Source organism: Punica granatum, chromosome 3 (assembly GCF_007655135.1).
Source record: "Punica granatum isolate Tunisia-2019 chromosome 3, ASM765513v2, whole genome shotgun sequence".
NCBI lineage: Eukaryota > Viridiplantae > Streptophyta > Magnoliopsida > Myrtales > Lythraceae > Punica > Punica granatum.
Window position 1 is genome coordinate 6430324 of NC_045129.1, and position 27517 is coordinate 6457840.

The 27517-nt window shown below is 40.3% G+C and overlaps 3 protein-coding genes across 3 annotated transcripts; all 3 read left to right on the top strand.

The window, feature by feature from the left end:
• Positions 1-509: 509 nt before the first annotated feature.
• Positions 510-2550, top strand: LOC116199178 (probable pectinesterase 53). Its single transcript, XM_031529468.1, has 4 exons — positions 510-1023; positions 1120-1309; positions 1578-2020; positions 2316-2550. Exons 1-4 carry the CDS (start codon positions 662-664, stop codon positions 2464-2466), a joined length of 1146 nt encoding a protein of 381 aa, XP_031385328.1. The 5' UTR covers positions 510-661; the 3' UTR covers positions 2467-2550.
• A 3026-nt stretch (positions 2551-5576) lies between these two features.
• Positions 5577-15198, top strand: LOC116198900 (zinc finger CCCH domain-containing protein 44-like). The gene is made up of 10 exons (XM_031529170.1): positions 5577-6220; positions 7601-7680; positions 8145-8332; positions 9434-10355; positions 10447-10574; positions 11654-11713; positions 11854-11904; positions 12052-12122; positions 12417-12559; positions 12645-15198. The coding sequence occupies exons 1-10, from the start codon at positions 5790-5792 to the stop codon at positions 14942-14944; spliced, it is 4374 nt and encodes a 1457-aa protein (XP_031385030.1). The 5' UTR covers positions 5577-5789; the 3' UTR covers positions 14945-15198.
• A 1149-nt stretch (positions 15199-16347) lies between these two features.
• Positions 16348-23026, top strand: LOC116200723 (transmembrane and coiled-coil domain-containing protein 4). The gene is made up of 15 exons (XM_031531580.1): positions 16348-16659; positions 17407-17488; positions 17634-18116; positions 18948-19113; positions 19234-19386; positions 20120-20217; positions 20419-20510; positions 20999-21069; positions 21167-21302; positions 21436-21495; positions 21594-21676; positions 21801-21877; positions 21996-22066; positions 22285-22342; positions 22435-23026. Exons 1-15 carry the CDS (start codon positions 16421-16423, stop codon positions 22585-22587), a joined length of 2022 nt encoding a protein of 673 aa, XP_031387440.1. The 5' UTR covers positions 16348-16420; the 3' UTR covers positions 22588-23026.
• The last annotated feature ends 4491 nt before the right edge of the window (positions 23027-27517 follow it).

The window sequence follows — 27517 nt, forward strand, 5'->3', positions numbered from 1 at the left end:
TGGGTGCAACAGCTTTCATTAGCCAGGCAAAAGGGGCACGACCCGAAAAACAAAGTGCAGAATGATAAAGTTTCAGATTTAATATTTAATCAAATTATTTTTATCCCTTATTAGTAATTAAAATTTTTATTTTATTATACTGGATCACGGACCTTCTTTATAATCGAAAAGGAATACAATCGGAACTTCGAGAAAAGTTCCTGTAGTGCATATGATTAGTGTAAGGAGCACTTTAGCTTAATTAGGCTAGTTAAAAATGGCGCAAATGTAACTAAATATCAATAAATGACCAATAAAATCTACAGTTCAGTTGTCGGACCGTCCGGAGGTCTATCGAGACCGTTAGTACCGGTACCGGGTGCATTTGAAAGCATTGATAGAACAGTCCAGTTTTTGGGTTGGATAATTTTCTGAATCTCGGAAGATCTGTGAATTGCTTTGTCGACTTATATACGAGAAATGTGACTACCACTCCCACTGGAATTTTCCATATGCTCTTTTCACTCTCCTCCTTTTATCTTACCCACCTCATCCCAATGTCTATTAGATATATCATATAAATGCAATCAATATCCACACTAAATCGCATACTGCCACAAAGTAAAATTCATTCACCTCTCCTAGCTTTCTTCTGCACATTCTTCTCCACAAGTTATATCCAATGGGAGTGGCTTCTCCTCCTCGGGTTACTCTCGCAGCAATCCTAACAAGCCTTCTAGTGCTCGCACTGCTGCTCGGGGTCGAGAGCTCTTCTTCCTTTGGCCCGAATGGCTCGAATGGCTTGGTGTCAATCGAGAAGGACTACGCGAAGTGGCTGAGGCAGGTGGGCTCTTTCAGGCATTCCCTGACAAAGAATCGGGAGAGTTGCACCAACAAGAAGAAGGTGCCTGAGGCCTGCTTGATCGTCAGAGTATCCAAGAGGAAGCAATCAGGAGCCTTCCAGTCGGTGCAGAAGGCTATAAGTTCGGTCCCTACCATCAACAACTGCCGGGTCGTCATCTTTGTCGGCCCGGGAACTTACCGGTAATTACTTAGATATTGTGAAGCGCTTAAAAAGGAGAATGTCATGATATGTCCTGCTTTGAGGTTACATGATATTCAAATTGCTGGAAAATGTAGGGAGAAGGTTGAGATTCCAGCAACAATGGCCTACGTTACCCTGAAAGGATCTGGGGCGGACAGGACGATCATTGAATGGGACGACACTGCAGACCGAAAAGGGCCGAATGGGCGTCCACTGGGCACGTACGCCTCTGCAACATTCGCCGTGAACTCTCCCCACTTCATCGCCAAGAACATTACCTTCAAGGTGAGACCGGTAGTTCTACTTATTAAGGAGCTAAAGTTTCTATGTTCCCACTCCTTCAGGTGACCGGAATCTGCATTTTCCGGTTCTGCGATCAGTGTTCATCTGAAGCTAATTGACACATTTTCCCCATAACTTTTGGTTTCGTTTCGATGGTCATTCCCACTCGGATCCTGAACTAGGACTGATCTCTAGCGATTGCCACATCAGTTTCAATTTCAGCATATTACTTATGAATGAATGTCTCTGAGTGTGTTCACTTCATAAACAGAACAATGCACCCTTACCGCCTTCCGGAGCGCTCGGGAAGCAGGCTGTGGCCTTCCGAATCTCCGCAGATAAGGCAGCCTTCAAGAGCTGCAGGTTCATAGGAGCACAAGACACGCTGTACGACCACACGGGCAGGCACTACTTCGAGAACTGCTACATCGAGGGCTCCGTGGACTTTGTGTTCGGGGACGGCCTCTCCTTATACAGGAACTGCCACCTGCACGCCGTGACAAACAGCTACGGTGCCCTGACGGCCCAGAAGAGGGAGAGCTTGCTGGACGAGACCGGGTTCTCGTTCGTCGAGTGCAGGGTCACAGGGTCGGGTGCCCTCTACCTGGGCCGGGCATGGGGGACTTTCTCGAGGGTCGTATTCGCTTACACTTACATGGATAAGATCATCACCCCCAGAGGATGGTACGACTGGGGAGACAAGAACCGGGAAATGTATGTACCCATCTATCCCTCTATCGGAAAATTATTGGTTACTCTTGGAGCAATGGCAATCGATCCGTATGTCAGAAAATTATCGGTAGATCTTCTGTCAGAAACAATATGTTAGACTGCAACGCAGAAGACATGTTTTCCATGGAAAGCATATGAAATATTTGTCTCCGTTTTTCTGGGAATAAAATTAATGACAAATACAAATTTAGACGTGTTGATTTTCTCCAAATAAAGAGAACAAACTGATGCGAAAAGAAACGAGATAACTACAGAAATTTTAACTATATCTTCGCAGGACCGTATTCTTCGGGCAGTACAAGTGCTTGGGACCAGGGGCTGCTTACGAAGCGCGAGTGCCGTGGTCGAGGGAGCTCACAAGTGAAGAGGCTGAACCGTTTATTTCTCTCGATTTTATTGATGGGAATGAATGGCTTCCGAAGTCGTGACATCGATGCGTGCCTCTCTCGCCTATGTACTGCAGGCAAATAATTTGATATTTAATTGTTCTCAGAGAAAATTTTGAATTAACAGCGACTAACACACCGCAATCCCGGGCTCGGACTAGTGATCGAGTCTAGTCCCTAAGATCTCGACGAGGCTTAAGATCATCATCATTCACCAACAGCCTCCCCTCGTCGTGGATGTTTCGAGCATCTACTGTTCTCTTGCGACCCCTTGAGTACATGTGTCCAGTCAACAGGAGAGCCATTATTAATTGAAGCCCGTGATCGATAGTCAATCCAAATGTGGAAAATGCCAGCTGACAGCGGGACAAGAAATCGAACATCTGATTGGTCAACTTAGGTTAAATGTCTATCACCGAAAAAAACAAAAAAAACTCAGGTTAAATGTTCTGTAGTTCTTAATTACGAACCGTGATATAGTTGTGCTATATTTGAACGGACTTTGCCTATAGTGAAAAGATATTAAAAGTAGTTTATGGTCGAGATTAAATTGATGCCTAGGAGAAAATTAATTTCATTTAATAAATCGAAAACAACTCGTGATTGTAACAGAAAAAAAAGGGTAAGAAATAGTTTGAACCAATATCCAATCGTGGGGAGGAGGGCACTTCTATATAGGTGCCAAAGGACCAGGGGTTGTTCAATGTTCAAAGGTAAGAAATGCATTCGTTACATTCGTGACCCTCTTGGAAACGATCGAGATCTATAAAACCTGCCAATCGAGTCTTGGTCTCTCAATGGCCTCGATTGAGACCGTACATGGCGGTATTTCAAGGCTGTTCTTCGGCTTTTATAAGTATGTTATTCTTTGTGGCCTAGTAACGCGATTTTGCTTTTATCTATATCTGTTTTATGTTTCATCAGTAACGAAAAGGAGATGAAAAGGAGACGAGTGAAACTATAAGGAGCATGTTGAGATATCATGTAAAACTTTAAGGGGGCAATTTAAAATTACCGCAGATATAAATAAATTACATTTTTGTTGGCAGATAACAAATTACATGTTTTTAGCGTTGAACAAATTCCTGTCTGGGTCCCACTGTCCACCAATCCACTTCCTTCCAGTCCCCTCAGGACGGCCACGTGGTGGTCGACATGGGGAAGGACTATTCGACGCAGTAAAGAATATTATTATTTAAACCAAAATGGAAAGCTATTTTATTTTTGCATAAATAAAATAATAATTTCAGTTCAATCAATCTTCACAAAAGGTTTTAAATGAATTAACATTTGATGAAATTTTTAGTTCTAATCCAACGTCATTTTTTTATATGAAATATCCCAACGTTGCTAGTTTGATGTCACCATCTATCCCCATGAGGCTAGATGGTAAAATAAAAATAGTAACGTTGAGATACCTCAGGTAAAAAAATAACGTTGGGATAGATCTAAGAATATCTGTCAATATTAAGTTATATGGTGCAACAAATCCAAAGGTTTTTAGATTCGACTATTGATCGATATTGATGGTGCTTATTTGGTAATTTAAGCAAATTAAGATAGTTTTCGAGAAATATTCATCATGTTTATTTGAATTATGCTTTTTTTGCCGAATAGGCCTCAATGAAATTACAATTTTGCCCTGTCATTCCAAGCCCTCGACTTCGCCGGACATAGGGCTGCTCTTTGTATGTAACAACGAAGAGTACATACAGTTATGATTCAACATGCACGCATAAAGAAAAATGGAGAAAAACTATATGTTTTGCATCAACGTATTAAGCACGAGAAATGTCAATTTTACTCTATGTCATAATATTTACCATGTCTTTGACAAGGCCAGTAATTCGCGTTGGAGGTTAGGGGAGTTATAAAAATTGACCTAGATATAGTAGATCTTAAGATGTGAAGTCATATTAATCAGCTTTGCCTAATCATGCGACCGACAAAACTTTATCATATTATCGATGTAGATCCCTATTCCATAATACTGATCGGGATTAGAAAGATAATTTCTAATGATGATGAGCAGTGCGTCTCTTTTTTTCGACGGGCAATGCATCTCATTCCTAAGGTTCTAAGGGAAGGCTTCAACTCCTCCTGGAACGTCGATAAGCTCCTATCCTTCTTTTCCCTTTAATGGGAGGTGCTGAAAATTTTTTCGTCAGATACAGTAATTCATCTTTTTACTCTTTTTTTTTTTTAAAAAATCGACGCAAAGTGACTTCTAACTTTTGCCAGGCAAGTGTCAATTATTTGAACTTAAACTACAATATCAAGGACGTCAAACAAAAATACGAAAATGATGCTTACCAGTAACCTCGTTTGCCTCGTGTAATGGTAAGTCATAGAATAAGAGACCATGAGAGAGAGAGACAGACATACTACTTTACTTTCTTCTATTTATTCTTCAATTGATTGATTATTGATTAATTTTATATTTAATTATAATTCCATTATTTGGAATTTATTTTACATTTTTAATAAAAAATAGTAAGGGGCGGATGTAGCCAAGTGGATCAAGGCAGTGGATTGTGAATCCACCATGCGCGGGTTCAATTTCCGTCGTTCGCCCGTCGAAATGGACGTTTGAAAATGGAATGGAATTTAATTTTACTTCGTTTTATTTATAAATAATATATTTATTTAATATTATAATGATCGTATGATTGGATTATGAGAAAAAATAAAAAAAATAAATAATTAAGAGAATTTAATATTAGTATCGTATGAAATTTGAGATCTCCTAAACCAAAACATAAAAAAAATAAAAAAATCACCATCAATAAAATTATTAATTAAAAAGAAAAAACAGAGTGCTCTCCGTCCAAGAAACACCTATACACCTGGTGTACATCGGATTGGCAGCACGCTTGTGAGGGTCCCGCCGAGATTCTCTGATGGGTGCATGCACCCTGCGCATGAAGGAATTCTTCCTAGTTCACGCTTTTTCCTTCGGTGTCGTCCTCGTCCGGACCTCTTTCCTTCCCCTCTCCGATCGATCGATCTCTCTCTCTCATCGTGTAAAAAAGTAAAAAGCGGTCCAAAAAGGCCGACCCGACTAAAATTATTTTTTAAAAATAAAATTAAAAAATGGAATTTTTTTTTTGGAAAAGAGAAAATATAAAAATGATTATTTATTTATTTATTTTTTTTATCCCAGTAGTCCCATCCTTTCAATTCAGAGTCCAATCTGCCATGTGCCCGCTGCTCCCCTCCCAACCCAATCTTCTACTGGCGACCGCCACCGGCTCTACCACCACGACGGCCGCCGCCTCCCCGGCCTAGGGTTTCTTCCCACCTTCGATCATTCAGCTCCAACCCAGTTCTTCCAGCTCCGGCGGTCCTCTCCCGGGGCTTCCACCATGGACGACTCGCTGCAGCAGCAGCGCCGGGAGGAGCAGATTCTGTCCCTGTTCGAGTCCATCGAGGACCGCGAGCTCCGCCGGTCCGCTCCCGGGGACCCAGCCGCCCCCGATCAGTTCTCTGCCCCGTGTGAACCGGCCGATTCTCGGCCTCCCGAGGCCGCTCCGGCAGGCCCCGCCGCCGCCCCTGCTTTAGCATGGAATATTGCCGCCGCGGCCGGGTCGGCCCAAGCTGTGGCCGCTGCACAGTTGCCCGGGGTTGTTAACGTGAAAAGGAAGCGCGGGCGGCCGCCAAAGAATGCTGCTTTGATGAACAGGCAGCCATGCCCGGCGGTGCCACCGGCATCCCAGCTGAGAAAGCCAGTTGAGGAAGACGAGGATGTCTGCTTTATATGCTTCGATGGGGGCACCCTTGTCCTGTGTGATCGCAAGTGAGAATTTTTCTGATAGTTGCTATATTTGGTGCTTTGTTTGGTTGCTTATACAGAGTGGAACTTCGACCAGTGGTTTCGGCATGCTTAGCTTGATTTCTAAGTAACTTTGAGGGAATGGAGGAGGATTGAATTTGCAAAGTTGAAATCTACTTAATTTCTTCTCTATCTGCGGCGGGATTGCCAATTTTGCAAGAAAAGCAGTTTCTTGCTGATTGTTCCGAGCTTGTGGCTAGATCAGGAAGTAGATTGGGGCAGTTGTTCTTCGTGATCAGTTTCCATCTGATGTTCTGCTATTTTTAGTTTTGCATATAGTTAGATTTTGTCGAGCCGGAATTTTGAGCTTCCATTCCACTACTCTTGTCTTGGTTTTGGAATAATAAATATGGGCGATAGGAGAACTGATATATTAAGTGTCAGATTGCAAATGAGGGTTCAGTAGGGGCAAGTAAAGGGTCGCGGAAATTCTAACGATGTGAATTGTATTTGGAGCCTTTAGATTGCCATTCAAGATTGAGTTTCATTGCATTGAAGCCCCTTTCTCAATATGTCTAGTTAAACTGCTAACCTTCTGTAATCGTCCAAAAGGTTTTTCGTTTTTCTTTTTCAAATTTTTATTTTTTAATTGAAAATGTCCAAAATTTTGTTCCATTGACATGTGAAAAAGTAAGATTAGTTACTTGAACTATGCATTTAGTTTACAGTAAGATTACTGGAGACGTGGATGAAGTTATTATTTTGTTTACTTCAGCATCTTGTATATTTGTCGAGCAGGAAAATTTTATTGCATTCATGTGAAAATTTGACTAAAAATATAAAATAACCACAACATGGACTAACTATGAAGCTAACTATGATGGAAAAGAGACATTAAAGCAGGATAAGGTTGTAAATAATGTAAGTTGGAAATTCCTATTTTGTCATTTTCTTAATTGATAAAGATTTCGACATCTGAATATTTATGTGATTGTACCATAGCTACTTATGTGCAAAGTTTCTGTTTTCATGCGAACTAGCATTTTGTTCGGTCTGTCTGGTGTTGTGGTTGATCTATTGCCTTTTTATGCATGCAAAACGTGATATGTGGTTAGTGCATGGAAGGTTGTTTATCTGATTTGGCAGTCAATTAAGGTTGAACTCAATTTAGCCATATTCGGTTACATTAGGCGAAAGTCAGAAATCCATGGGTAATTCCTGCTCATTAACTTCAATTTCTACTGGCTTCAAAGTAGGAACTCAGTCATTGTTTTCATGTTAAATAAATGTTATCTCATTTAATTTATCTGATGAGAATGCGCTTTCAACTCTGAGTTGATTCTTTTTCCAGGTTTTATTTTATTTTTTTGTTGATTATGTTATTGCTTTTTTTGATTGTTTTAGGGGTTGCCCCAAGGCGTACCATCCTTCTTGCATTAAACGGGATGAGTCATTCTTTCAGTCAAGAGCTAAATGGATGTGTGGTATGCCAAACTATACTAGTTTCTTTTCTATTGCTATTTATTTTGGCTATTTCTGTTCACTCCTATACAAAATAAAAGTTGGTTTGGTACTGTATTGTCTTGCCTTTGGAAGTACGGTGTCTGATATTAAAATAATTGATTCATCATATTTATTCTATGTCAGTAAGATTTAGCAATTGCATAGTCTATGTTATTGCGCCATTTATGCGCTTGCAGCCAGAATGCACTTCATTGTCTTCTCTCTTGACAAAGAAGTTATTGGTGGCAACTATTCTTGAACTGGCAAAAAGGAAAAATGAAGGGAAAAACTGAAAAGAAATTTAAAGTATCTAACTTTGGACTCCATTTGAATCCTTCACCCAATGTTTTGTTTGAGTGGAAATGTCTGATAATTGGTTTAATCGGCTTTCAGTTTCATTTTTCTAACCATCCGTTTCTTCATTTTTCTGTTGCTTTATGATTAGGTTGGCATCTGTGCAGTACTTGTGGAAAGGGAGCTTATTATATGTGCTATACCTGCACTTATTCTTTGTGCAAGAATTGCACTAAAGATGCTGATTACGTATGTGTAAGAGGAACCAAAGGATTGTGCGGGACATGCATGAAGACTATAATGCTTATTGAAAATGTTCCGCAGGAAAATCAGGAAAGGGTATGTATTTGATATGTCTATGGTTGGTAGTCTACAAGTTTTGAATTTTAGTTCTATTCATTTTTCATAATAAGTAGTAAAAGATGTGCTTTTATAATTAAATGAACATTTGGGTCGAGAACTTGAAAAGGCCGATGTTCCGTATATTTGGGTTGAAATGAGCATGGAAGGATCTCCCGGGGCAGGAGAATCTTAGCCTTCTAAGACCTTTTTTGAGCTGCATCAAGCTAGATGATTACATTCTGGTGGTCCAAGTTCTGTTGTTTTATTTTCTGAAGAGCTTCTGATGAACCTATAAGAGCCAGTAAGCCTATTGATATGTTCATGAGCTAACGAACCTTCCAAAAGTCAACCAAATAGGATTTTATCTTTAATAGGTCATCTTAGCTTTGCATTACAAGTTCTATTGTATCATGGTTATTCTCATGGTCAATTTCTCTCCTGTTGCAGTTTATCAATCCTCATAATTTTTCCAAAATCAATGATAAACATTAAAGAACTTGAGAGGACTTCATGCCTACTGGTTGTTGCTCCATGGTAATGGAGACAAATAATTTGCAAAATAAGAACTGAAAGTTGTTATTCATTAAATTGTAGATCATTCACATTCACATTGTTGCTAGGATTAGTGGCTGTTCCATGCCTATGTGCTATCTATTATCAGAAAATTGGAAATTCTTTTTCCCTTTCCAACATATGGCTGAGCCAACATATTGGAGGCGTATGGGATTAGACAAGAGGGGAAAGGGAGGGGTTTGGTTTACATCTGTCATGATCGTCAAATATGTGATTGGATATTTTATATTTGCAATAATCTGCGTGAATAGGAGTATATCTATTGAATCATGATCTTATCATAGAATCAAAACGGGCTTCTTTGATGAATGAACTTGAAAACTGTTAAACGTCTGTCAAATGGATGATCTCATTGTTTAAAGGCAGAAATTTGGTGATCAGATCATTCTAAATGCAGCTGCCTATTAAGTGACAGTTATTGTTTTGCAGAATTATCTTATTTAAGATCTTTTAATGACTGGTCAAGTCAACTCTTAGTAATTTAAGGTGTACTTTTTGGTTCACCCTCTTCTTATAATGCTGCAGGTTCAAGTTGATTTTGATGACAAAACAAGCTGGGAGTATCTATTTAAGGTCTACTGGGTTATTTTGAAAGAAAAATTATCTTTAACCATAAATGAGCTGACTCAAGCTAAAAATCCTTGGATAGAACCTAGTTTTGCAATTCCTTCCGGTGAGACTTCTGGGAACTTGAGTTATAGTAATGGTGACAGAAGATATGGCTCAGGCAACTCCAATGGATTCCAATCAACGCGTGTGCTCAGAGGAAGAAAAGCTAAAGAGCAGCCAAAGCTAATTGATAATGAGGTACAAAACGAGCAAGTTAGCCTGGTTGATGAACGACCATCTTCTTCTCAAGATGCAAAATGGGCATCTAAGGAGCTCCTGGAGTTTGTAGCCCATATGAAAGATGGTGATACATCTGTGCTATCTCAGTTTGATGTTCAAGCACTTCTCTTGGAGTATATCAGGAAAAATAATCTTCGAGATACACATCGCAAATGTCAAATTGTCTGCGATTCAAGGCTCCTCAACCTATTCGGCAAAACAGTGGTTGGCCATTTTGAAATGCTAAAGCTGCTGGATTCTCACTTTCTTGTGAAGGAGAATCCCAAAATAGATGGATTTATTCGAGGATCTATAGTTGGTCCTGGTAGTAGCCAGGTCAATAATAGTGTACACAGTGATACTCAGCAGCTGTTGGATAGCAACAAAAGGCGCAAGACAAGGAAGAAGGTTGATGAGAGAGTGCCACAAGTAAATCCAGATGATTATGCTGCAGCAGATGGCCACAACATTTCCTTGATATATTTGCGGCGAAATATGATGGAGAAGTTGCTTGATGATCCTGAAAAATTTCATGATAAAGTTGTTGGATCTATGGTCCGCATTAAAGTCTCTGGTAGCGATCAGAAACAAGATATTCATAGACTTGTTAGAGTCGTAGGTAACAACTCAATTTCTGGTCCTAGTGACTGTCTTTGTGTCATTTAAATGCAATGCCCGAATTTTCTAACTTGTGATTATCTACTATTCAGGCACGAGCAATGTGGCAGAACCATATAAGGTAGGCGATAAAACTGCAGGGAGTGTGCTTGAAATAATGAATTTGGAGAAGAAAGAACTCATGCCGATTGATGAGATCTCAAATCAGGAAATTTCTGAGGTGATTTGACATCCCATTTCATTAGTATACATCTGTTTAGTTTCAGATTGTTAAGTTGATGGTTAATGATGTAGAAACCTATAGAGTTATGCATGCACAGTGATTGTGACTTTTTAAATAATTATAAGGTGGCCTCTCTAAAATGTGGGAAACAGGGTCTGGTGACGTAATCTGGAGTATTTGATTTAATTGCTCTCTTTCTTTCCCAGTATAGTTCTAAGTGTTTTATTTTTGGTACTTTTTCTTATTGTTTCTTGATTGATTTTTCTGCTCCCATTCTCATAGATTATTAACAAATAAGAACTTAATTACCAACATATGAAGGAGCAAACATCATTCTCGGAGCATCACATTTGTTTATGTTGCTTGAGGTTTTCAGAAGGGTCTTTTTTTGTCCTTTTGCTTTCTAGAAAGGGATGTGATTTACCTTTTTCTTAGGAAGTGTTCTGAATGTTTTGTGAAAATATAATTTAAGTGCATCCTTGTGTATGAATGAGGTAAAAGAATTTAGGTGTTTGGTGAAACTTGCTGATTTTATCTGTATTCCAATTATATAAAGGCGGGGAGTTTTTTTATTGCAATTAAATTAACTTCAAAATGGCACTCTTTCACCACGTAGGCTGGTCGAAAAATTGGCAAAGCAGTCTGTTGACTTCATTCATAACCTGGGCTTGAGTCTCTGGGGCTTAATGCCTCACACTTTTGCTTGGTGGTCCCTTGCCATGCGGTATCCACAGTAGAGGGGGGAAAGGGGGCGTGTGCCCTAGTGGGTGACAAAAGCATTCCCATGCCAAGCACGTGTGCTGGTTTAATGTCTTGCAACCCAGCAAGCACCATCTTTTAAGCCCCCAAAAGGAAAAAAAAAATTAATTAAAATTGAAGGCCTTTCTTATGCTTGTTTGTAACATGTAAAGCTTCCGTAAACAAAAGTCGTCAACTGATAGCTTGTTCTTCAATTTTCAGCCAAAAGAGAAAAAGGGAAAAATCTGGTAGCTTGTCTTTAGTAGTTAAGATGCCAAATATTCTGATGTATTTTTAGACAAACTGTTCTAGTTTTGAGATGGTAAATGTGATTCCAGGATGAGTGTGGACAATTGCGCCAGAGTATCAAATGTGGGCAAATTAAATGGCTGACTGTGGTGAGTACTGAATGATTACTATATTTGATATTATTTTGTTTGGAGGACATATGCCACCATCTCCTTTGTCCTCGAAAGTAGTAGTTCCTTAAAGCACTCGTGGACTATAATCTAAAACAATAATTTATGGCTCGTTGCAGGGTGAACTCCAGCAGAAGGCACTGAAACTTCAGGAAGTGAGAGTTGATGAGGTAGGTTCCTGGTCAATTGGAGCCCAGGTGTGCATGTAGAATGTCCTGCTAGTTGTTTTCTATGATGAAGTGTGATACTTACGAAATTATTTTTACCCTAATTCCTACTCTTGCGCCTTTTGGGTTATTCCAATTTTTCTGATTCAGTGGCTGGAGTCAGAGTCATTGAGGCTTAATCATCTTCGAGATCGAGCAAGTGAAAAGGGACATCAAAAGGAATATCCTTTTTATTTAGTTTGTTGCAATATTTGGTAAGATCTTGTCAATATGTATAAAGATTTTGCAGCATTGGATCAGCTTAAGCAGATAAGGTCAGTACGTATAGTTGCATTATAAGAACTCGTAAGCATATTGGTCTATGGGGTGGATGGTGCCCTATGCCCTCCCTGCTCCAACCCATGCCCCTCCCCCATCTTCACCCCTGTGAGCTTAATACGAAATTGGGTGCATGTACATGCTTGCTGTTGGAAAAGTCGGGACAATATTAGAAGTTATCCTTGACTGAACTGCACGCTTAGAGATTGCATAGAGAAGATACAGCTCCTCAGTTCACCGGAGGAACGTCAGCGCAGAATGCAGGAAATCCCTGAAGTGCATGCTGATCGAAGCCTGGACCCGAATCACATCCCTCCATATGAAACCCCAAAGAAAAAAGGTCAATATCGTTATAACTGTAATTTCCTCTTCTTCAACTTCAGCTTTTTTATTGGATTGGTAATGACTTCCTAGTCCATTTTCAGATGGTCTTGTCAGGCCGAGCAATGGTCCTGGTAGAAAGAGGAGGCAGGCAGTCGCAGCACAGAGCGGGAGCAGTATCCCGAACAAGAGGAGAAACGCATCCCGGACTAGCCAACCGTCAGCTTCTGATTCAGAGAGAGAATCGTCTGGTCTAACTCATGAGATGAATAAAAGGAGTCGGTTTGACCCTGCTGTCTCGGTAGTCTGTGCTCTGAAGAGCCTAGCCAGCAGATCAGAATCAGCTTCTGGGGTTGCTTCAGAAGTCTCACCTTCACCTCTCTCAACGGGAACTGACCAGTCTGTTAATGATGCGGAGATTAATAAGATGTGGCACTATCAGGACCCTACTGGGAAAACACAAGGGCCATTTACCATGTCCCAGCTGCGGAAATGGAATGGAAGCGGCCATTTCCCTGCTGATCTGCGGATATGGAGAATAGATGAAAGGCGAGAAGATTCTATACTTCTGATTGAAGCATTGAATGGGAACTATATCAAGCAGGAACCGAGGATGTCCTCTGATGATAGAACCGTCAACTTGAATGGCTCAGGCAATGCCAATTCACCTCGGAGAGACAAAAACATTGCTGATGGTAGCCCCAATCACAAGGAAGAAGGCCCTAGTTCTCCTCCTAAACCGAACATAGAGGATACTAACAAAGTCATGGAGGGTCCTCCTTCCAGTGAAGGACGAATCATAACCGTTGCCGAAGTGTGGAACTCTCTAAATGACGATGCTCCCCTCTCTATTGTTCAGTCTCAGCCACAACATTGCAATTCTGTTCAATTACCCAGTAACCAAGATGAGACTTCATTGCAAGAAAACGAGAGTCAAGAATCTCGACAAGACAATCGGAATGTACGGTTGTTTGGGCTTACTGAGGTTGTTCCAGCAGCAAATAATGGGCCCAAAAGTAACGAGAAGCGTAGCGATGGTGATGAGCCCTCAGGTCAGTTGTCAGGCCAGAACTGGAACAATTCAGTTCCTGTAACCACTATTGATTCCTTGGACAAATCACTTGAAACAAAGCAAGAGAGCAAAGGAATTACTTTTCCCCAGGGGCCGACCTCTGCAGTGGGGTCACACAATGAAGGGGTTGATGATAATGCTGAACGGAACAAGCAGGGTATGTCTTCAAACTTATGCTCTCAGGATGCAGCTCCAGCTTGGAGCAATGCCCCTAGTCTAGTTCCTGAGGCCACTCAGTCTAAAGGAGTCACAGCCGAATGGGGTGGTGGGTACTCTTCTGTTCCTTCTAAGCCAGTCGATGCATGGGACTCCACTCTCGGGTCGGGTAGCTCCTTGAGACCGACTGATATGCCAGGGAATAATTCTGCTCTGACGTTAACGAGTGCCCAGCCAACTACAGTAGTTTCATCCCAAGCTCATAACCCACTGCCCATAGAATCTTCTTGGCAAGCAATAGTGAATGAGACGAATGACTTCGCCTCTTTAGGTGAAGAATCAGTGTCAGATCTCTTGGCCGAGGTTGAAGCAATGGAGAATGCCGGCTTGCCGTCTCCAACATCAGCGATGAAGTGTGGTCATGATCTGAATGGTGACAGCAAAGACGATTGCTTCAGTCCCATAGAGGGGTTCGATCCGACACCAGGCCCAGTAAAGAGTGAGGTCTTTACTTCGACTGTCGAACTCATGGTGACTTCTCAGCCCACTGTCACTGCAGATGAACCACAGAATACGGCTTCTAATGGAGGTCTGGGACACGCTCGGAGGACTTCTCACAAGCATTCTTCTTCCACCACTGAACCCGAGAGAGGTGGGAAGCAGCAGAATGAAGGAAACACGGGCAATCAATGGAAATCGGAGCCCACCTCTGAACTCCCTCGTCCCTCGCCTCCCCAATCAACCTGGCAATTGCCGGGAACATCTCCTCATGCTTGGGGAGCGGTTCAAGGGAGCTCTCATTGGGAAGGGACAAATGATGGCCAGACAAACATGGACTTGGAGGCTCGGCAAAGTCAATATCAGAGGACTGGAAGTTTCAGCTCGGGCAGCGGCTCAGGGAACCAAGGCATATGGAGCAACCAGCAAAGATACAACAGTGGGAGTAATAGATACTCTAGCCCACGAGAGCGGGGCTTCCAAGGTAATGATCAAGGTTATGGGAGGAGCAACCGAGGACCATGGAATAGCAATAGTAATAGTGGTAGTCGGCAATATTCCAGCGGGGCCAGTGGGGGTGGACACAGACAGCAGCCACCCAAAGGGCAGCGTGTTTGTAAGTTTTACGAGAGCGGCTACTGCAAGAAGGGGTCCTCCTGTAGCTACTTCCACCCCTGAGTGAAGGCCTGGGCATAGGCCTCTTTAAATAGTCTCACGGGAGTCAATTCTTTCTTGCGGTTATCGGATTTGTGTTGCTGGTCGTGGTCCAAGTGACCTTGTAAAGTGAAGGTCAGGGCATAAGAAGTCAATTTATTATTTGTGTCTCACCGTTGTAATGTTGTAATTCTTCTAGTGCCATAGCACATGTACTATTTCAAGGATTGATCCATACAAAGCTCCTCTCAAGTCTCCGGGCTCATTTATGGTTTGTAGTTGAGATGTTCGGGCAGATAAGCATTTGCCTTGTTACGGCAAATTGTTTTACAGGGCAGCTTTTTCGGGGCTATCATTCGAGTCGAGAGGGTAGTCGTGGTCTCTAGATTGGGCAGTCCTGGTCTTGGCCTCTTGAGGTCAGCATCAGTCGCAGCCGAGGCTACCAGAAAGGGCAGGATATTTCAGAAATTATGCTTGGAGATGTGGCGGCGTTTCAGGAATATGATATCGATTCCTCAAACTAATTATGGCAAGTCAGCTTAATCGCGCCTAAAATCTTATCATGGTACGTGCCATATGCTGGATTTAGTATATCGTAAATCGTCGTCGTCTATTCAGCCGAAAAAAATAAAGGGGATACGGTGAATCGTATTTTACCTCTGATTTGGCAGGCCAATTATGTACATGTCATGTCAAATCCGCAATTCAGTTATAGTAAGTACATAATTTGGGAAATCGATTGTGTGTCTAGCAGTATAGTCGAACCAAAACAGTCATTATTAGCGGGTCAAAATAATAATACCAAAGTATGTTGCTAACTTCAGTAATGCTAGTACATGATACGCTGTAATACACGATCCTATCATCCTCGATACAATGATATGCAAAATGAAGTTGTAGAGTAATTACCATCGTGCCGAAATGCTCGATCCTGTCATGGCATGTGTGGAGATCACACGCTAGCGTTTAAAATGAAATCCTTGATCCCATCATGGAATGCATAAATAAAGGTCGCAATCGGATTCGAGAAATCTGATCGAATCTCGAGCTCGACTTGCCAAATAAAGCCTTTGGATAATGATTGAGCTAAATTCTTAGTTCCATAATGACATGCACACAAGGGAGTGGTGCAGTCACATTACACTTGAATCGAAATCAAAAGGTTTTTCTCCATGAATTTCTTGTACTCTTTTTTTTTAATTATCTCATACTAAGACTCACCAGTCGGGAAATTATTTTATTTATTTACTCTTCTTTTTACTTTTTTTTTTTTATGCAAAGGGTGGTCCTTGACATCAAGTCAAAGTCAAACCCGCGCTTTCTGAAGAGCGGCCGTTAGTGAAAACTTCCATGCGGTGACGGTTCCCTCCAAACGATGTCGTTTCACGCTCCCGGGAATCTCTTCCCTCTAATTGTCCTTTTCCCGGCGGTGGCTGACAAAATCAGTCATCTTCGATCGGAAGCAAACAGAGAGTCTCAAATCAATCCATTTTCGTCAGTATGGCGACGACGTCGTTCCTATCGCCGACGCAGCGGTACGGAGCCGGAGCTCTGTTCGCCCTGGCCCTCCACCAGGCTCAGATGCACCAGACCCGGCCCCTCGGCATGCTGGACCCCGATGGGGAAGACGACGGCCCCGGAGAAGAGCGGCCCAGCAGCGGCAGTAGCAGCGACTCCGTCTCCGAGGACCCCGATCTCTGGGTCCACGAGAACTCCGGCCTCCTCCTCCCCGTTTTCAGGTGACGTCTTCCTCAATCGGTTTTCTGATTTCATCAGTCGCACTGGTGAATTCCTCATTGCGGCTGCATTGAGGGATCAATTGATGTTAGATGGTCGAGTCGTCAATTGACGAAGTGCTGAATGATACTGGAACGGTACGTTTGAGCTGATCATGAGCTGCCCAACGTTTTGCTTCCTTCGATGGTCATAGTTTGTGTTGTCTCAGTTTAGTGATTATGGGGTATGGAGATTCTCTTTAAGTTTGGTTTAGCTCGGTATTGCTGTGGCCGGTGAAAAGGTGCAGATAGAACATTAGAAAAGTTCGTTCTTTGTGAATCGCCGGTCACTCGATATGTTCTTCACTGCAATGAGAAAAAAAGAAAAGAAAAGAAGTTGCCAAATGCTGCTGTTGGAATCATCATTACAGGAAAGTTGTATAGGCCATATAATTCACCTAAGGACGGTCGGAAATGAACTAATAGTTGTGTGAGAATTCATTGTAGAAGTTAAGGTTTCATTTTTACATTCATCACTGGCTGCCACCTTTCCCTCCCAACCCCCCCCCCCCCCTCTCTCTCTAATAACATAATTTTTTTCTATAAATAACTTTTCTGCATTAATGTGTTTCATCGAAACTTTTGTTTTACAGCAGCTGGTGTTTATGTTTATCAGATGAAACAGTGAGCTTTACTAATTACAAAAATGAAAAAGTTGCAGCTGGTTTGGCCCCCTTTGAAATGAATCGATTTTATATTTCTAATGTGCAGATTTCTTGATATCGACAAAGTTGCGTGGCTTGGGCTTGAAGAGACAGCTGGATCTTCTCCGGCAAAGCATCACGTTGGAGCAGTATGTTTTCTAATTAGTTGTAATTGCCTTCTAGGAACAGAGTTTGAGACTGCATATAGCTCAATCCTATTCAGAATGAATTTTTGAAGACCATAGAAACTTATCCTATATTTCTCGCTGTTTTTCTTTTCATGACTTGGAACAGTTCTTAAGGTTACTTGCAGAAGACACCAGTGTTAACTCTTCTGAAAGTTCAGATCAGCAACTTGCTTTATCAAAAGCTATTGACAGCCTGACGCTTAGCATGGAAACAAATCCTGCATCTTCCAAGTCCAAGAAAGAGAAACACCAGGAATATGAAAACGAATGCCGAGAGAAACTCTCCACGAATGAAGCAAAAGTGAACTCCGAAGCTACAGTTACAATGCCAGAGACAAGTAGTACATCAAACATTGAAAGCCCATCTCCTGATTTGACCTGTGCATTTGAAGAGGAACCTGTGGAAGAAGTTAAAATGCTTAGTTATGAGAGGAAATTGGCGGTTCTTTATGAGCTTCTTACAGCTTGTCTAGCAGATATTCGTGACAATGATAAGAAAAGTGCTCGGCGGAGAAAAGGATACGATGCTCGACATCGGGTGGCTTTGAGGTTGTTGGCTACATGGCTTGATATCAACTGGGTGAAAATGGTATGTACATTTGTCTTGATTAGTCTGAATTGATTCCTATTGGGCCATTCTTTTCTTTCTACAAATATAATGGCAGAATATCCCATCTCATTTAGTAGTTATTATCTCGAGTATCTCCTAATTTCCCCAAATTGGGGACACCTTGCATTTTTCCAGAGAGAATATGCAAGGATGTTCATTTGGATAACAATGGATTGTTCCAAAAGAAGTTTTGCAACCAGTATCGTTTATTTGGTACTTTTTCTTTTATCAGATATAATTAGATATTCACTGACTAACCTTTGAAATCTCTAACTCCAAGTTCTGTGATGACGCTGCTCTCTAATTCAGCGGTTCTTACTTCTGTTAAACTAATTTGTGGCCTGTTGAATAAGGATGATTAATATCAGAGAGTCACTTGAGTATATAATATTATCATGGAAAGACCAATTAATGAGGATGCACAACAAAAGGAGCAATCTTTATTCAAGTTAAACTGCAGTGTGAATGTAGTGAAGCTGTGTAAATGGTCCGTAAAACGTATCTATGAGGAGACCATCGTAATGCCGCTAGAGATATTTCTCCACTACTTCAAACAACTTTTGGCCTTTCTTTTCACTCTCGTTTACTTCATTGGAGCTCACTCAGGTGTCATGTCCAAATAACCTCCCTCGGAAACATCTTTGAGAGAGGAGGTTTTAATTGATTAATAGGATGTAATTTTAGTGGTAAGAAATATCACCTGAAAAGATGGTGTTATCTGTTTCTCAAATTCTTCTATTTCATTAGTAGAAGTCATATATCGTATAATCCGTGTTTAGGATACTTTTTATTTATTTTTTATTTTTTAAGGAAGCAATTGAGATGATGGTTGCATGTTCTGCAATGGCTGTGGCGAAAGAGAAAGAAAAGGAAGAAGAAAGCCAATCACCAAAAAGCTCATGGGCAAAATGGAAGCGTGGGGGAATCATTGGTGCTGCTGCATTGACAGGAGGAGCATTATTGGCTATTACTGGTGGTATGGATATCTTCCACTTCTCCTTTAGTGATGGAACGAGGAATTTTCATACTGGCACGGAACTATTGTGGGTTCAGTAGTTTTGAATTCCTTAATGCTCTTCTTTTCAACATCAAACAGGGTTGGCTGCCCCAGCAATTGCTGCAGGTCTTAGCGCTCTAGCTCCTACACTGGGCACTCTCATTCCAGTGATTGGAGCCAGTGGGTTTGCTGCAGTTGCAAGTGCTGCAGGAACTGTCGCTGGCTCTGTTGCTGTAGCTGCATCCTTTGGAGGTGAGTGATTCACTAAGATTTTACAGTGCATCTATGATTATAATCCAGTAAAATCCTTTCTGACTGGAATTGTTAGGCAACTTTTTGAGAAATTGACTCCATTATGCTTCTATGCTACACATTTGAGAAGTACACGAGATGGTCTTGTAGCTTATCAAGAGTTTGCTTTAAGGAGTTGCAATTTTTCATAGAGTATGATGTGCTCGGACTGTCGGAGAGGATAGCTAGGCTTTGGGTATTATCTGTTTCAGTTATATTAATGAGCTAAGCCTACTTATTTTTTCTTTATAACAATTGAGAAATTTGAAATTAAGGTAGTTAGGCTATCTATTTGATTGTGTTTTAGTGAAACCAACAAAATGCTTGTGTCTGTTTAGAAGTGGAAGCCACTTATGTTTTTCACCATAGTTGAGTTTGGGTCTTTTACCGAGCATTCTGATATGCCATTTGCAAGCAGGGATTTTTTGTAATATGATCCTGGCCATTAAATTAGATAATTGCCTACCTCTCTATTTTAGTGGGTGCAAAATTTGTTTTTCCAAATTCTCACAGGGTGAAAAATAAGCTCCTTTTGTTTTTCTGAAATTGAATTGATGCATTCTTCCTCATTATAAAATGGGCTTTTTTGGTGTATTTTGCAGTGATAAGCAAGATGATTTAGTGGTTTCCTCTACTATATATTTTTTTGTTCAATCAGAGGATTTATTTATATTTCTTTTTTGTTGAAAGCTAGCTGCCGGAGCTGGACTTACAGGAACCAAAATGGCTCGGAGAATTGGCAGCGTTGATGAATTTGAGTTTAAAGCCATTGGGGAAAATCAAAACCAAGGGGTAAGTTATGCTTTGACCTTTAATTCATGCAGCATCGTTTAGCTGAAATTATTACTCCTTTCCATTATTTTTTTCCCTATCCTTCTCAAACTGCTTCCATTTGCCCACATTCAGCTAGAGCTTCCTGTTTAGTTGACACCATCAAGTCTGTCCATGCTTATGTTGCTTTAGCTTTGGTTCTGATCATTCATCTTTTGACAGAGATTAGCTGTAGAAATCTTGGTCTCTGGTTTTGTGTTTGATGAGGAAGATTTTGTGCGCCCCTGGGAGGGACAAAGTGACAACTTGGAAAGGTACTTATCCTATGTTAATCGAGCTGCAAACTTCTGCATTACGTTTCTGCACAAACCCACGTCCTAGAAGTTATTTTACTTAAGTGCTTTGTGCTTGTTTTCTTGTGCCTTGGCTATCTTATCATTGCGTTCATGGTGCAGGCTTATATTTTTGCCATTTTCTTACTCTCTTGAGATCTGGCTCTCTGGTTCTAAAGTGCTAGTTCTCATTTAGTGACAACATGGAGAAGACTATGATGACCAGCAAACAGAATTTTTTCAGTTGCTCCGTTATATTTACTAATTTTCCATAAATCTAACATTCTAAAAAATACTATTTACTAGAAACTGGTCGTTCAGTTCTTGCAAGTATCATTATCATCTTCTTTATGGATAAATATAATTGCTCTCTGTGATCAAACAATCCAATTATATTGAGAGGCTTCATAACTATTATCTGAATGCAAAGCAGAAACAATCACTTGGCAATAACATCCTACAATTCTTAGGTATGCAATTCAATGGGAGTCCAAGAATCTGATCTCTGTGAGCACTGCGATTCAGGACTGGCTTACTTCAAGTAATTGGTTTTCATCAAATTATTGCTTCATTTAATTCATTTACCCTAAAAAACCTTCCATTTGATTCTTCAATACTGCACTACTTGCTTGGGGTAGGAATTGCGATGGAGTTGATGAAGCAAGGAGCAATGATGACAGTCTTAAGTACTCTCTTAACTGCATTGGCTTGGCCAGCGGCATTACTTGCTGCTACCGACTTCATAGACAGTAAATGGACGATTGCTTTGGACAGGTACCTTCTGCGTCACCTTTTCGTTAGTCTATTGAGTAAAATGAAAAATTTGCCCCCTTTTTATTTGTGAGTTACTTCAAAAAAAACATCATATGATAGGATAACGTGTCTTATTTCTTCGTTTCTTTGCCAGATCTGAAAAAGCGGGAAAACTTCTTGCAGAAGTATTGCGAAAAGGACTCCATGGGAACCGGTAATAGCTTTTAGTAGCAATTCTGTTGAAATCCATGGGAAAGTTGTCTTTTCAGTTAGATATCCAATTATGTATTTGGTTTTCCTGGAATCCCTCAGGCCTGTGACGCTCATAGGATTCTCTCTTGGAGCTCGAGTTATTTTCAAGTGTCTTGAGGTTTTGGCTGAAACTGAACACACTGGTACCAATCTTTTTCACTCAATAACTTCTTCGGTTATTATATTGTTTTGATGATGGACAAACTAGTTTAGTGCTCAGTATATGAGGTTCTATCCTTGAGAATCTGAACCTAGAGTCTTTTCCAGCCGAATTTGTTGAAAGAGTTGTTCTTCTGGGAGCACCGATTTCGATTCAAGACGAGAACTGGAAAGCTGCTAGAAAGGTGATTGAATTTTGAATTTACTTCAAGATTGCATCATCGCAACATTTTGTCGAGTTATCACGTCCTCCATCACATAATCTGCGTTAGGCCTCATTAAGTCTCGCTGCTTGCTTTGCAGATGGTGGCAGGAAGATTTGTGAATGCATACTCCACTAATGATTGGACACTGGGATTTGCTTTCCGTGCAAGGTATGAACCAGCGGAACATAAGATTTTAGTTTTGGCTAATTATTTTGATATGGCCAGCACAACTATCTAATATTCTGTTGGTGGATTGAACACAGAGAGCGATCATCAGAATGTGTAATCTTTAATTACCCATGAGTGCTCGAATCTTAAATTGTATCATTCGTGAGAAGCTCTAGTAAGCTCTCCTGGCATCCCCTGATTCCTCTGTTGTTCTGCAGTATGTTTTCGAAAGGATTGGCGGGAATCCAACCAGCTGATTTTCCCGGAATCGAAAATGTAAGAATTTTTTCATCTCTGCTCGGCCTTACATAGATAACTATCTGGTTTTTCATGTACATACAAATAATTAATACTTTAATGATGTGCAGGTAAATGTTACGGAACTCATTGAAGGCCACAGTTCCTACTTGTGGGCCACACATGATATTCTGGATCGTCTCGAGTTGGATACTTATTATCCCACTTTTCGCATCCCTCCTCCCAGAAACTCGGAAAACTCAAGCTCGAAAAAGTCGCCCTAACGCTGCAGCATGGGTCATGTGGGGTTTGGTGCCAGCTTCCTTAGATGCAATAAACTCGTCTTTCCATTCAGCGAGTCCATCAAATTTTGAAGCCTTTCCACACATCGCAGAACTTGAAGTTTTATGAGACCAAAAGGTTGGTCAGAGTTCGTTCGATCAGAGGGGAAAAGAATTCGTCGGGTAACTACAGTCGAGCTTTGGAGCCATGATTTCGTTTCCCTTTCCTTTTATACTGCTCTCCCTTATCGTAGTATATCCGGTTCGCGAAATTGGATTCTCATAGTAACGCTACATCAGCCTCCTCCCCAGTGTAATTACTACATAGGATACCTCCACGAGGACATGCATTTCACATGTTCTTGTACTTACGAGTTGCACGATGTGCTGTTAATATATACTTATGTCTTGATTGAGAAAATGCAGTTGTTGATCGCGATCATACATGTGCTAAGAAAATTTTATATACCGTTGATAAAAATTGATCGCGATTAAAATTTTTGATGATTTAACCTTTCCCGCTTATCAACGGCAGTTTGTTCAGGGTTCTGAGAAAATGCAGTTGTTGATCGCGATCATACATAGGCTAAGAATTTGAGAAAAATGTTATATACTGTTGATAAAAATTGATTGCCATTAAAATCTTAGATGATTTAACCTTTCCTGCTAATCAACGGCAGTCTGTTCAAGGTTCTGAACTCAATGGCGGCAATCGATTTCACGTATAGTTGGTCGATATGATTCATAAATAATATTGTAGCAGCACGTGCTTGCAACCTAACAAAAGCCTATGTCAAATCAATTGAATCGTTCCGGGTTGGATGGGGAATTTAATGACTGATTAATTAAAGGATGAACTGGTCCAGAAGATTGAAAAGGCCTCCTCACTGAAAAGGTAAAAAATATTCATTTTTTTTTCCGGTATGTACCTTGATTTTCGGAAGTTCAATGAGCTCCGATTAATACAGTTCGAACCGGGTCGGTTTATTAAGGATAAAACTCTCCCAATCGTAGATTTTTTTTCCATTAACAAGAACTCATACCCGAGAACTTAATTAAGCGAAATAAAGGACGAACTGTTTGAATTAATACACGTTGGATAGATATCTGACTTTGATTGATTGATGTCTACCCCAAATGTGAACTTGATGAAATCAATTGATTTGGGAGCTTCTACTGCTGCTGCAAGTCGAAGCCATCTTTAGGACTTTGAACAATTATATTGACATCTTCTGATTAATATATAAGTTCATGTGTGGTCCTCAACCTACCCGCATATCTTGGCAAATAATTCGGGAAGGCGAGAATAGTGTCGAAAATTGACCACTCCATTAGGCAGCGGTGCCCCGAAAACATTTGGTGTACGACAAAGACGTTTGGATCTTAAGTCGGTTAATCCTAATTAGCTAGCAAATCGTTATACACCAGATTAATTACTTCTCTTCTTTCCGGTTGTTCTGATGGCAAGCATGATATCATGCCATTATCAGTTTGATAATCAATGAAGATTCAAATTCAAGTCACCCTTAAAATCAAAGTTCAAAGGCATTGAATTGTATAGCTGGATTGATCTGTCACGTAATAAGCTTGGCATATTTGTCAATATTATTATCCTACCCAAGGTTGTATATGATCGGATCAACAATCGTAAAATTTTACCAGTAATTAAAAAAAATATACGGAAACATAAGTATATACTCCTACAAATTTGCAAACTTATAACTCTTATTTACTATTAATAAAACAATAAACCCTCCAATACAAAAAAAAAAATCAACCCTTTTATCGGCATATACTATGGTATCCGGAAGCCCAATACGCCTAACTAATTAATCCAGTTCGAATAGGGTTGGCTCATTATGGGGTAAAGCTCTTTCAGTATGGATTTTCTCAATTTATAAGAGTCGAACTCGAGATATTGCTTAAGGGGAACAAGCGTCGAATCGCTTAAACCAACACATGTCGGCAAAGAATCAACCTTTTTAAATTATTTGGTATGAGAATACTTCTAATTTCAAGTTACAATTAGGGAACTGAGCAAATAATTGTCTTATATATGTCAAAGAAATGAATTGTTTGAATGCGAGAAGTAGGTTGGTTTAAATGGTTTAATGCAAGTTCCCTTAAATAAAATCCCGAGTTCGAGTGAAGTTAAAATGAATTGGTCAACCTGATTCAAACTAGATTATCAAGAGCTATTGAACTTTCGAATACCAATGTGTAAAAAAAAAAAAAAACGAAACAACGGGCCAAAATACATGGCCGCGGCCACTTTTTTTTTTTTTTTGGGCACATCTTCTCTAAATTGTCAAAATGTACATTAGGCTGGAATGCTTAACTTGCACCGATCTTACGATCTTAAATGATAGCTAGGGCAAAGATCATTGTATACGTCTTTCTTTTTGGAAGACTTCCATCCGTAACCCGATCAAAACAGATTAGATAGGCCACGGCAACATCAACCCCCACACAATTGAAAGTCGTCGGAGGCACCATCTCAAGGACAGCACATACACATTCTGTTCATGAATTAAAGAACTTGGCACAGATGGACAAATAAGATCAAGATATATATATATACACACACACACATATATATATGTATGACATTATCGTCGACAATAGTGGCTCTAATTAATGTATGCCCCAGACAAATATATCGGTTTCTCTATCGGGCAATTTTAAGGTCTCTCTTTACGGCAATCTCTCACGTCTTACTAGTACCTTCTCGTGGTTAATTTATCAAATGTGAAGATTGTTATTTCATGACAGGTCGGGTACACATCGACACACGATCGATACAGTAACCATTTAGACTTCCCCTTTTTCACGTAACTTTATTGGAGATGTACATTTATCGAAAGATCCCTTAGAACAATATAATTTCTCTTCGAATCATTTCACTTTTTTATACAATTACTATGACAAAAAGTTTAGGTATTCAAGATGATTTGAAATACGAAAAGCCTCGGTTTCCTTATCTTGCACCCAGCCACAACATGATTGCCGCCTTCCCCCCTCGCCTACTTCGCCATAGCCTTGGCCAACTCTAACAATGGTGTTGTAACATGATGCCTAAATGAGATAAAATAAACTACATCAAATATAAGTGGTAAAATCCTCAACGCGAGGAAAACACTCACAGACATAACATGAGTATTCACTATATCGAAAACATGATATTACACTCGTGTTTCCCAGCCCAGGTTATAAGATCCAATCCGAGAAAAGCCTTATAATCCTCTTAATTCTCATAACTCTCTTATTTTATGAACCCTAGAGATCTCAAGAGAATAAGCCGAGACTTCTCGAGAGATTATAAGTGATATTCACTAAAAAACTGTCTTCCAAGACTCTTCCAATATTTATATATTACAAGACCGCAAATATCCTCTAGAGTATATCCAAAATATTCCTACACCACCTAGGAAAATATATTCTTTGAATAGATTCTAAATTGTAATGAAATCGCATCAAAACGGAAACAAAATCATGTGAATATCTTGTACTCGACCATATGTGCCTTAGCAAGAAAAACTAGTGCCTCAGCACCAAAATTTTGGCACCTCATTTAAAGTGTTGCTAAGTACTCTCTGGTCTGTGCCTTAACACGCTTCTCTTCGATTGATTTTTCATTCTCATTCCCAAGTCTTCGAGTTTTGGGCTTGATGCGAGACACCTCTAACATATGGCATTTCCTGATCCAGCAGAGCTCCGGCCGGCTGCGAACTAGCGCTAGACAGGCAATAGAATCGGGCCTTTGCCAATTCTAGGATTATGCTTTGTGCCTTACAAATCAAGTAACTCTAATTAAAATGGGTCGAAATCAAGCTCATTACAATCTTTTGTATGAGGACAGTCTCGAAAGGTGCAATATAGTTTATGTCGTCCCAAATGCTCCTATCGAGCTAGCAAAGGATAACCGTCTCGAACTGCAGGAACTACTGAGGCCGGTAGGTTATTGCGCACTTTTTTTTCACAGATCATTTAGGGCAGGAGCTGTATGGAATGTGAGGCTACGAACGAAGCTATGGTGGCCCGATATCTAAAGAGATTTCTATTTAAATACAAAGGTTATCTAAAGAGCTCAGATCATGAGCATGCATTCTCAACAGCTTATTAGTTTAGACTACTATTCATTTGGACCGATCTTATTTGATCATATGGCCTCTTTCGGATTTTTTAAAACTCATATAATTGCCGATAAAGTGCGTCGTTTCTTTTCAACGCCAATGCAGTTTATAAGGGGGGCAGTACACGTGTGTCTTTTACCAAGTGGATAAGTTATATCCAACTCCATAGAGAGTAGTTGAGGATATAAATTAATATATAAATAGTATGTATATATACATATATATATATATAGATATATATATATATTTGGTTCTATCGTCTGATTGGCTGTATGGGGTCCTGCCTCTTGCTCCCAACAGTCGATACGATATCCCATTCCATTGCCAAATGATGATTCTATTTGACTCCTGACTGACATTAAGCTTACGGAGGCTGATAGTTTCCTCAAGAATGATAAAATTGTTGGTGGGATCAATGTATCTCCCGCACTATGAATTCATTTTTCGACTACAAAAAGAAGTTTATGAGATAATATAAAAAAATAAAAATTCTAATAATTAATACATGGACACATGAAATTAATTGTAACTTCATTTTAACTTAATAAATGATCTCCAACATGAATTCCCATGAAATCTGAGTTTTTTGGGGACATTCTTCGAATAGATTTCTCGCGACCCCCTCAGTGGGTGTCGATCCGCGGTGAATATAATCATTTATGCAAAATGTATTTGCAGCATAAAGCGTTTGTACATAATGCTTACGAGCGAAACAACTTATAATATATCCTAAGGCCACAGCTTAGGATTCTAGGTCTGAACGATTTCATCGATCGATCATAACTATTTGAACGTGTGCA